The following is a 12,115-nucleotide window of genomic DNA, read 5'->3' on the forward strand; positions in this document are numbered from 1 at the left end:
AATTCTTTTAAGTATGCAGAATTACAGCATTAATGGAATTTGCTGCAGAAAAGTTACAAACTTTTCTTATAACTCCTAATAACCATTCCCTGGAACTTCATACAGACTGAGCTATTGTGTATTGTTAGAAAATTAGTTCCTATAAAGAACCATACATGTATGATATCTTAATAAGTACTGCAGTTTCTGCTAGTACAGCTTCTATTGGATCACATAACAAAGACAGCAATTACTTCTTCATCCCCCTACCAAAGCATGAAGCGGAGCAGGGAGGGGGAGTCGTAGGTGCTGTCTAATACCAGCTGGGGGGCTTACTTCTTAGATTGGATATGAGAGAGTTTATGTGTCGCCAGCTGTTCCAAAGCAATTTTTTTTCAAAGTAATTTCTCTCTCTAATTACAACAGAGCTGCTGTAACAATGGCTGTAGTTTGGATCCAGTCAGGCAGGTATAATCCCCCACTCTTCTCAGCCACCTAAAGTTTTCAATTTCTAGTCTGCACAGTGGTGAGGAATATTAATCAGCGCTCTGAATACTCAACTCACCAGGCTTAAAAGACTTGCAGAGTTTACTTGGAGTCTATGATACACTTCCCATCCCTTGTCTGATATCTTGTTGGGAAACCTGCCAAAATGCATGACAGTTGTCTAACAAAGGAGTGATAATTTCTTTCCTCTTGTTAAACAGTATCACTTTTCCGCTGTAGACACACAATAATGTAGGAAACAATTTACACAGGATTAGCAGCTTTATTGTCTTCGCTGCATCATCACAAGGAACACGTCAGAACGTCGTCATTTATCTGTCTCGTTCCCTTCAACCTCAATGGAACGCTCCAGCCATCTCTTCTCTCTTGACAGTCCATCGTTTGGGGCCATGTTGTTTTCTTTTCACTAACAAGTCCCCATTGTGTAATTTTCTGTCTGTGTATACAAACTCATAGGAACAATAACACTGTTGTGTATCTGAGACGGGGCGAAAGAACAGCACGAAAACAGTATTTGAAGAGGAAGAAGTGGATTTGCTGGTTTGGTGTCAGTCCCCGGTGTACACTTACTGGCTTAGGAGGAATAACTTCCAACTTGTGGATGTTTTGTCACTTCGACTGCTGAACAGTATAGTGACATCTTTGTGAGTCCTATGACTCAAACGTAACAATAAAACCATAGACAGTTTTGGGTGAGATGGAAAAAAACCAACTAATTATTTTATTGTTTCTTTGTGGGACAGGTTGGTTTGTTGACTCCTGTTTCTAGATGTTTACATTTCGCCCGCTGCCATCTTCATTTTGATTTTTTTTTAGTCATTTGGATGAAAGGCTGGTGAAAACTCTCTTGATTCAGACCGGCATTGTAGCTGTATTCCGTTTTGTCATCCCTTTTAATCTAAAAATTGTAGCATAATTTTCTAAATATCAAAGAGACTTAAAATGAGAAAGCTTCTTTAGAACAAATATTAACAGCAAAACTATACAAAACGCCTGCTTGCAAACTCTCAAACTCATCATCCAGTTGAATCCAAGTCTTTTTTATCCAGTCGTATGCTCTGCAATCCACAAACTCTTTTATTTGAGCTCAAAACGATCTAAATAAGAGTAGAAAAGCTTTTGGTGCAACACTCAAACCACACGTGTTTTTGAACCTGTGTGCAATCTGTTGAAATCCTGCATCCTTGCTCGTTGGTGCAGCGTAATGTCAGAGTAACACGCTGTACCATGTTGATCCAGAAATGTTTTAGTTAGCTAGATTTTAGTGTTTGTAAAATAACGAGCACGCTGGATAAAATTGATTTGGATTCCACTGAGCGAAACATTCTGACAAATTTGTATAATTTTGCTGTTGTTAATCTTCGGTCTCCAGTAGCGTCTAACAACAAGCAGTTTGTGCGCTCTAAATTCTGGATTCAGTTTACAAATCACTTTTCTGCATGTACTGCTTCCCTTTTCAGCTTCCTCAATGATACCCCCAGGTAATTTGGCAGTATTACTTCAACATTTGTCTGAGATACTCACTAGTTTGAGAATTGAATTATTTTGAAGTACATAAACTTTGCATGTTTCATAAGAATTGCCCGTTTCAACGTAATTAACATCACCTGATCATGAGAAAATGCACGTTGTTTTTATTTTAGCTGTACAGCGACCGAGCCAAAAGGGTTAGGGCTTGCAGGGAGGGGTCAGAGAGTGTTTAAACAGACAGTAAACTGGTTTTTCAGTTATTTTTTAGACTGTCAAAATATCCATCTCCCCCTTTTTTAATGCAACAATAGTGAAATGGTAGTACAAGTGTAGCTGCGTCTGCATTCAGCTGTGAATGTAAAGACATTTACACAGGCGCCACTTCTGCTTCCAACAAGGCCCACAGTCAGCAGCAGTATTATGTGGAAATGTCTTACTTTATTCATTCCCACAGCTCAGCTGCTGCCCCAAGATAAAATTGTTCATGTTGCAGAGCTTCTCACAACTCTTCTGTCTCTTAGGAGTGGGCGGTCGGTGTGGGATATGGAGATGGGGAAGTGGTGTTTGTGTGTATTTCTAGGCTTTTGTGGTTACACAGTCACAACACAGCAATCGGGGTAAACCAGTATAATCGAGACCGCAGAGTTTTTTCAGTATTCTCCTCACATAGACTCAAGAACAGTTTCGCATTCTCAGAGCATTTAAATTCAGGATGGTGCTACGGTGGAAAATGTGGCCCTTCTTCATTTGGATCATGTACAAACCAACTGTTTTGGATTAACACTGAGACCCAAAGGCTAATGCCTGTTACTCATTTTCTGTATTTCACACACCGTTTTCTTCACTACTCATTTTATTGTTGTATCTTTTATTGCACTATTAAAACTTGCCTCTCTGTATGTCTTCCACTCTCGCCTTCATTTCATTTTCCCTCTCTTGGTACATTCTACCATTTTATCTCAGCGTAGTTCTCTGTCCTCCTCCGACTCTTTGAACAAAGCCGTGATAAGCGATACTGCTTTCCCTTCTCTTTGTCCTGTCTGCCATTAGTATGCTAACATTACATTCAGCTGATTAGATAGCCTGCTTCAAGGATGAATCCCCACAGTGGTCCTTGCCTCCGTGTGTGTGTGTGTGTGTGTGTACACCAAACACACAAGACTTCATTCGTCCTAACCATTTCTTCTCTCTCTTCTCAATGTAAAGAGGTTGTTTTCTTTAAAACGCAGAAATAAAACAGTGTCCCACATCGATTCCTTTCACTCATTATGTATTCTCCTTTCCCTCTGTTTTCCACTCCATTGCGCTCTTTTGTATGTTTTTTATGTCTTCTCCCAAGTCTTTTTATTCTCTCTCCTCTGTTCTTTACACAAATTTTCTAATTTCTCCCTCCTCTTCAGTCTTCTCAGGCTCCTTTCATTTTCTTTGTTGTCCTCTTCTCTGGCAGCCTACCTCCTCATCCCTTCTTCTCAGCATGGAGAAGCCAAACAGACTGTTGAAGGGGCTTCTGTCTGAGTTGTCTTCTTCCTTTTAACATTTTCCTCTTCATTCCGTCTGCACCAGCAGTAGAAGCATTTATCTCGTAAATCCTGTTGCTATCACTCTCATTCAAGATGAAGTCAAAATGAAATATTGAGGATGATTCTTACTTTGTGTGCACCTTTTTATTCTTCAACAAATCCAAATACTATTTGCTGTGATTTTCCTCAGAGCATAAGCTGAATGTAAGGTGAGTTATCCTGTCACGGGAACGTGAGCTGTTTCTCTCTAGGTGGCAGCAGTGTCATCCCTGAAATTACTTTATAGCACTGCAAGCACACTCAATGCTGTTTACTATTCATGTCACAAATTATTTTTATTGATTGACAGTTTTTGTGGTTTCTTATTAATGCCGAAGCAATCATTTTTATGGAGAAATAGTAGGTTTTCATGCTCAATCAACAGGATTCTGTCTTACATAGCCAAGATTCACAGTCATGGGACACCACTCTTTTGGTATGATTTATTTAAAGAGTTGTAGACTTATTATGTGAAATCCTAGTACTTCAGGAGCCTGTCTAAACAAACCGCTTCACTCCCCACCAGGCACCCATGTTCTCCTGGCCACGCCTGAGAGACGCAGATCCAGTGCTCCGCTGTGAGATGGCCTCCACTGGAGAAGTACGTACATTGGAAATATAAAGCCCGGTTCTCCAACAAAGCGGTTATGTTTTCAGTGCCCTTTGTCTCTCTGTCTGTCAGAAGATTATGTAAAACTAGCAAGCTGAATTTAATAAGACCTGGTGCAGAGGTGGAGTATGGGTCATTGAAGAACCCATTAAATTTTAGAGCAGATTCAAATCACAGAGCAAATGGAGGGATTTTATTTTTTATCCATCCGGAGAATTTAATTGATGTTAGAGCAACATTATGCAGAATGTTTAGATTAAAATAACAGGTTTAATACTGACTTGTAACAAGCGAAATTGCCTCCTTTAGTCTTCCTGCACGAAACTCCTGCTTGCTCTAAGTGCAACATATTTTTATATATTCTGTGTTACCTTTTAAAGAGCAGTCCTCGTAGCTGCAGGGTCGAGAAGCTCTTTTATGTTGAGCTCTTCTGCTGTTAATATTCAGAGATGGCATTTCAAATAATAGAGAAAAAAATCATTTTGTTTCGTATTTTGCTTGCGCTTAAGCACGATGACAATTCTTTCAGTAGATTCATAAATACATCAATTCATTTTGTGCTACATGGCAGTAGCACTGGTCATCCCTGTGAGTGGGAGAAATCGGTGTCACTTTATGCCATGCTCAGGTTTTCCCCCTGGGCCAAGCATAACAAATCCTATCTATGCTTTTATTGCAGGTAGCTTGTTTTGGACCAAACATTTATTCAGCCTTCCTGAAGGCTATGCTCTCCACAGGCTTTAAGCTGCCCCAGAAGGGCATCCTGATTGGGATTCAGGTAAGACCACAGCCATCTGTAAGTCCACTTGCCTCCTGTTTGTGTTTCCTGCTGCCTGCAAGACACCAAATGTGAGGTGCCTTCCGAGCAGATGACCTAAATCTTTTATGCTACCAGGTACTTACATTGGCAGCTTGGCACTCCCCAGTTAGCAACACACTAAATCACAGTCACAGTGGCTCAAATACATTTTATACACTCTCAAACAATAGAAATGATGCCAGACCTTCATCAAAGGGCTGAAACGCAATTTCATTTCTGACCTGACAGTGCTATCAATGAATGGATGAAATGAAGACAGACAATTTAGAAAACAACCACCCTAATAACCAGGATCCCCATTCAGTTGCCGATCTCAAAGTAAACGACAAACAAGGTTTCCTCGTCTTCATCGTCTTCCTCACCCATCGAAAAAACAACAGCATATAAGCTTGAACTCAATAGTGTTTAGTGACACCACATTACATGAGTTTTAGTAATTAAGTCCTGCTGCCACCGTGGGTTGCCAAACTGCGAGTTTGACTAATCCAGCTTTAACAAAGCGCTCATTATGCAAGCTGTATAATTGGTGCCCTTGGGGAACAGGTCCACTTCAAGGCAAACGCCTGGGGTCACAGATACACTATAACATGGCTGACAGATCCAGAGCACAGCGGCAACACTGATGAAAGTTTACCGTCAGAGGGCTTGAGAAAGATTGTGCTGTGAGGATTAACAAAAAAAATGAAAATGATTTTTGCCATCTTGTCTTGACTGCCCAGTGACTGTGGCCCCCTGCTTGTAGGCAACATGGTTGATGGAGGTGGTGCGAAGTGAGCTATCATGGCATGGTCGCGTTTCCACCCTTGTTACTAGATACATGCAAGTAGTACTACAGTAAGAAGTGGTACAGTACCTCACTGTCCCACTGAAGGAGTCACTATTATATTGATCATATGAGTATTCGAATCAGCCTGTAATGGCTGCATAACATCCATCAGCTATCATCTTGCCTTGATAAGAAAGGCAAAAAGAAGTAATAATGATATTCAGAATCAAAGGGAAAATGTATTGATGATCATACAAACGAAATGCTCAATCCAGTTGAATATATAAGATGAAATGGGGAGTTTGTCAGTAAGCACTGAGCTTGCACTGAGTGAACTGTTGTGTCAAGAGTTCTCCTTTGGCTTAAAACACACAATGTTCCTCATCAAGTCCAGAATCTTACATTGCTACATTCATTACCTTAACAAACCAAACTGGAGGACACGGCTGTCACTGTGCTGTTCTTACTCTTACTTTATATAATTTGATGATTGGGTGTTCATAGTGGTATCTATTTTCATCCATGTAAATGTTACCACATACTTATTTGTATTTCTTTGCTGGTTTTTAGAATCCTTGCTGTTATTTGCACTGTGCTTTCAATTGGAGAGTTGAGGCATGACAGTTTTAATCTCCTTATATCTTTATAATGAGATGTAAATAATAAAGCTTGAAATCTATATCGATATAAACCCCAATAGCATTCTCTAAGAAGTTGGCATCAAACCTAAAGCACATTAAGTGACTTGATATGATGACTGAGGCATGAATGATTTAGTTTAGTTTATTTAGAAACAAGTAATGTGCTGAAGAAGAGTGCAGATCTCTCTCTTTTTCCAGTGAAATTGTTGGGTTTTTTTTGTGTGTATTTATACTTAAATGTTGTGTCACTTTGTGCTGCTTCTCTGCTTCTCTCCTGTCCAGCAATCTTTCCGACCCAATTTCCTGGCTACAGCCCACCAGCTGAAAGAGGAGGGCTTCAAGGTGAGTACTGAAAGCTTTTATGCTTCAAATGCTACAAACTAGATTATGTATTGAAGATCAGACGTGAGGGATTTTTTGGCTGCTATAATGATTCTGCCTTCATGTAGAGATTGGAGAAAGTTTGTTCAGTTTTGTAGATGATATTCTGTATTGATAGGTAATGGGTGTGGGAATTACATTTACATTTTTGATATTTTCTTTTAGCTCTATGCCACTGAAGCCACCTCAGCTTGGCTCTGTGCTAATGATGTACCTGCCACTCCAGTGGCCTGGCCCACAGAGAAGGGAGGAGACACCAGTTTACCCAGTATTCAGAGGTTGGGAAGAATCGCATTTTTAACATTGCTTTGATGTTTAGATTTTTGTTTTAACGCATTCATGGAGATATGAAAAACCAGCCAATGTAAGACTGAGTCATTCCTGAGGTAATGCTTAGGTAATACATACGACATCAGATTTAAATTAGGATATCTGATCAGCATAGGATACTGAAGATCTGAGGGCATCGCCCCTTCATTATCTCTGTAATATGCTGATAAGATCAAAGAAGATGTAGCAGACTCTGAAGTCCAGATTCATTGCATTAGCCAGAGAGGGGCTTGAATTGGGAGGATGAAGAAAGGCTTATATCAGAGCGATGCCATATCAAGTTTACGGAAATCGAAAAAGCTGCAGTGGCTCTTTTTTAAAGGGAAAAGGCAAATAATTAGATAATGGAGGACAAATTTAAATTACATTGTAGCTGGTTGCCAGGTTTTTATTGACTAACGTAGGTGTTACGCCATCAGCTATATTTTCCTTGGTGATGTGCATGTTCAGTGCAGCAGCTCAGAGCAGCACTTGACTGTAGTCTTCAAATAACGAGAAAGGAACAATAATGCTGCCATCTGGACCAGATGTTTGGAAATTAGTTGGTGATTTGGTATTCATTTGAGCCTTGACCACGAACAACAAAAAACACATAAGACTGCTGGCATCAGCTGTGCAAGTCAGCCTAGAGGCCAACACGCTATAGAGAAGAGCAGCACCGTCATTGTCACTGTCCTTCATATGTTCTGTCGGACTCCAGCCACCATTTCACAGGGTCTGTCAAAGGCCTGGAAAAGGAAATGGAAGACAGGGCTCGGGTGTGTGTGTGTGTGTGTGTGTGTGTGTGTGTGTGTGTGTGTGTGTGTGTGTGTGTGTGTGTGTGTGTGTGTGTGTGTGTGTGTGTGTTGACATGGACAGACTTAAAAACACAACAATGGTTGCAAATGCAAAACTTTTTTTTTTTTATAGAATAAAACCTTTTTTTCCATTTATATGGAAGTGTAACAGTTGACCCTTGTTCTCCACAAAAAGGGAGAAATGCAGCATTTAGCACATATCGTGGCTGAATGGACAGGTGAAACCCAGTGTGGCTACGTGAACCATCAGTACCGCTGTCTTTCACAGGCAAACGTTAGCCTATTAGATCAACCAATGATGTAGAAGCCAAAGCCAGTCGGTGGAAGAGCGTAAACATCTTTTCTTTCAGAGGCGTTTTTTGCTTTTCTTCTAAAGAGTAAATATTCTCCAGTCTTGATGTAATTGACGCTAAAGCGGCATCCACGCTAACCTCTTCTGGAGAAGCCATAGTGATTTTTAACGAACAGTCGCTTCCCGCTTCCATCACACCTGTATCGCCTCAATGGATGCTGATTGCTACTTCAATTGAAGCCTGATAAGATCGTTTCTTGGGTGATCTTGCAAAATCAGCCGCTTTGTTATGTAACCCACATACCAAAGCTTAATGCACAATAGCGAAACATTTCGCATTGAGTTTCCTCCTTGTGTTTTTAAGCTGAATGAGAATTTTTTTCGTCATAATTCGTGTTCAGATGATCTGCTTCATTTGCCTTTAATCTTTGAAATGATTGCTTTTTTATCTTTTGATTATCTGACAGAGTTTCATGTGTGTTTTTGCAGGCTGATCAACGAGGGTCATATTGACTTGGTGGTCAACCTGCCCAATAACAACACGCGCCACCTGAAGGATAACTTCCTCATCCGTAGAATGGCTGTGGACCACGGCGTGCCCCTCATCACGAACTACCAGGTAAGTCAGTCCATCACTGTGCTTCAGTATGTATGATAATTCTCTAGTCTATTAAAAAAAAATCTAAGGGATCACTTCCTCATAACACCAAAGGTCACATCTGTAATCAGAATTGTTTACCTGGAAAACAAAATGATGTTTCCTGTGTCTCAGGTGGTGAAACTGTTTGCTGAGGCGATCTGCTATGCGGGTGAACTTGACACCACCAGCCTCTTCCACTACCGTCAGAAGGAGAGCCAACAGAGAGGCGCCGGACAGCAATGCTAGTGGCTTCCTCCCTGCCATTCGGTTCCTTTTCTTGAACAACAGATCTAAGTGGGAGCAATTTTTTTTAATGTCTTAGGTCTTTGTCTTTTAGAAGCACAGTTGTAGTCTGTTGGGAGTCGTAGACCAAAACAAGATATATAGCTGGAATGTTGCTACATCATCAAAAATTTCAACGGGTTTATAATTCGTAACTAATAGCTTTGTCACTTGTTAATACCTGAATTTGCTGATGCTTTATAAATAAGTCGCAGACCATCAAACAGTTTTTGGTTGCCAAGTTTTGAAAAACTTTTCTTTTGTATGAATTTGCTTCCATTAAGTCAAATGTTGATAATCAAAGCAACATTGTACAGCATTTTTAGCTTGAACAGTCAGGAGGTTAGATTGTTACGCTACCTTGCCATCGGCATAATCACGATTCTTTTATTCCTCCAATGAGCTCTGAAGGCCGACTGCTGCTCGCTCTGTGTAGTTCGAGCTGACCCGACGCAAAGCTCCTGCTAGCTCGTAGTGCTAGCTGCAGGTATGAGTCAGAATTCTTAGAAAAAAAACATCCTGAAGCGAGCAGAAACATAGGAGGGTGTTCAAAAATGATCCAGTCCTCTTTCTCGACTATTTAACATAAAGGACAATGTCTTAATGAGTGTTGTTTAGGGGTCTGCAGTTGTTAGTATATAGAAAAACTTACTTAAAGAGTTTGACATACCTCTTAAAGTCCTTTTATACACACACACACACACACACACACACACACACACACACGTCTCTATAAGAGAAACGCTGTCTGCTCAGAGTACCCCACAAAGTGGACCAACAGAAAAGGGGCTGAGTTCCTTTTTGTGGTGACATTGCCAATTTGTTTGGAAGAGGACTTTGTTCTCTTACTGGTCCACTTCAGCTCTGATGCGCTGCTTTGGATAATGGGTCATGTTCACTGGGCACAAGATGGCTGCTGCTATTCCAGCCTTTTATGAGCACTGATCTTTCCAGTGCATATAGTCAGTCCACAGCAACCCCAGGGGGCTGTGATACGGTGGCAAAGGGAACCTGGAGTGCTTTTTGTTTGCTATGCATGGATTAGCTAACAGCGATAGGGACTAGCAAGTGAACCTTAGTCAGACCATTTACCGAAGTGATCTGAGACTGGTTCACTTCAGAGGGCTCTGAGTTTGCTTGGAGTGTTCACACATACACAGACTGAACTCAAAGTCAACTCAGACTGATGAGTCTGAGTTGACTTTGAGGGATGAAAGAGACCGAGTGAGAAAAGTGCCCAACACAAAAGCAGAATCCACAAAGATTCAGAGAACAACTTTTAGGGCGCATTCACACTTGTTCTTGTTGGCTTGTACTGGTCTTTGAGGGACTCCTGTGCTACTGCACAGTACAAATCAGCCAGTATGAGCAGGCTCCTATAGGAAGGTTGAGGTGGACCCCATCAGTGGAAGAAGGTTTTTCACAACCTGGCAGCCGAAGAGCGATAAAACATCAGTGGCAGATTTCTTAACCATCAATGAAGGCTTGGTAGTTGCCTTTGGAGTGACGGATTAGAAAGTGACACCATAGAGGCTGGTAGCAACAGCCTCTGTACTGTAAACCAGTAAAAGCAGTCTTGTTGGCGTGTTATTATTCTGATTTCTGATTTGTTTTTAACTCTCCTTGTTTTCATTTTAATCCCAGTGGTTTGGCCAAATGCTTGCTAGAAACATTTACTCTAAATTGTCACATTTTTCTGAAAAACATGTTGAGCATGTACTACATAATTATTATTTACAAGCAGAACGTTTACACTTACGCTAACGTGGCTGTAATGATACCAAAGTAAACTTTGAGCATTTTTTTTTTTTTTTTGGATTAGAAGGTTTGTTTTTTTTTTTCTCTCCAGTGTGGAACCCTGGCTTCAAAGTCTGAAGTTGATGACATCTAATCTGTTTATATATTTGGATTTATCTGTGTATATACTGTATATTCTGTCTGTATTTGAACCCGCTCACCATTTTCAACATTTAACTGTGTTGAACAAGACAGTGTACAGTGTAGTCAGAACAGCCCCATTGCTCTTTTCTATTAATGTGTTTGTGTTTTTTATCAATCCACCAGAACATTAAGATGTCTTCTCTCACACAAGTGTATGTTTTTGTTCGCTGTGTTCTGCATTAAAAAAAACCTGATGTTCTTCCTCCCACTCCATACCTTCTGCATTAAACATACTGTTCACTCACAACTCATTACACCTACAGCTAATTGGACTGACCCTGACACTGGTCATTATGTTTATTGTATTTTAAAGACATGGGTGAAGCGTTCCATCAGCAAAGTCTATTAACACAACACCGTGCACTTAGAAATCCCATCAAAAGCAAAACCCTCTGAAAGAGCTTGATTATCTTAAGTATTCAATGACAAAGTACAAGGAAGACTCGGCCGTTGCTTCACCATAATGGCGTGACTTTATTGTGCTAGCGTAGCTGATTATTGATGGAGGGGATGGATGTTTTCTGCAGCTCCTGCAGGCAGGACGACTGAGCTCACTCTCCTGACACTCAGTCCTCCAGGCTCCGGCCTAGTTTTTTTTTAATTCAATGGCAAAAGGGGCGAAGTGAGCCTTTGTGAAACCTTTTCAACCCAAATCTGGTTAACAGAGGCTACCACAGGGAAGCTAATTTAAAAGCAGAGATACACTGAACCAGAGCAAAGCTAGCATGACGCATTTCATGGGAAGCTGGGAGGGAGAGGGCAGATCCAAGTGGATAGAAGGGTTGTGCTGTCTTCTCCAATAGTGGTACTGTTGTGTCCAAAACACTAAAATATTCATATTGACTGGAACCATTGTATTTATGAGTAAAAGTAATAGCAATAATAATAATAATAATGCAGCAAAATGCTTGGTCAACTGCATGAAAACAAATGAGATTGATTAAATAAGTGCATGTATGAATGAAACTGAAAAACCAACCAACTAAGCCTCTGTGGAACCTTTCATGTCATGTTGTTCACAAATCCCTAAACTCTGAAACTCTGGTTATTTGATCCTTAGAAGTTAAAGTCCCCCCGCACCATGACAAAAACACAGCCAT

The 12,115-nt window shown here is 40.6% G+C and overlaps 1 protein-coding gene across 1 annotated transcript in view; it reads left to right on the plus strand.

Moving 5' to 3' along the window:
- The window catches only part of cps1 (carbamoyl-phosphate synthase 1, mitochondrial), a 50,983-nt gene extending 39,734 nt beyond the window's left edge, over positions 1-11,249 (plus strand). The window contains exons 33-38 of the mRNA XM_086219923.1: positions 4,042-4,116; positions 4,805-4,903; positions 6,635-6,694; positions 6,899-7,011; positions 8,642-8,771; positions 8,925-11,249. Of these exons, the coding sequence (XP_086076049.1) occupies positions 4,042-4,116; positions 4,805-4,903; positions 6,635-6,694; positions 6,899-7,011; positions 8,642-8,771; positions 8,925-9,038 (591 nt within the window). The 3' untranslated portion in view covers positions 9,039-11,249. The remainder of the gene's footprint in view (positions 1-4,041; positions 4,117-4,804; positions 4,904-6,634; positions 6,695-6,898; positions 7,012-8,641; positions 8,772-8,924) is intronic.
- The last annotated feature ends 866 nt before the right edge of the window (positions 11,250-12,115 follow it).

Source organism: Aulostomus chinensis, chromosome 12, assembly GCF_037954235.1.
Source record: "Aulostomus chinensis isolate RoL2024-O1b breed Wild chromosome 12, RoL_Achi_v1.0, whole genome shotgun sequence".
NCBI lineage: Eukaryota > Metazoa > Chordata > Actinopteri > Syngnathiformes > Aulostomidae > Aulostomus > Aulostomus chinensis.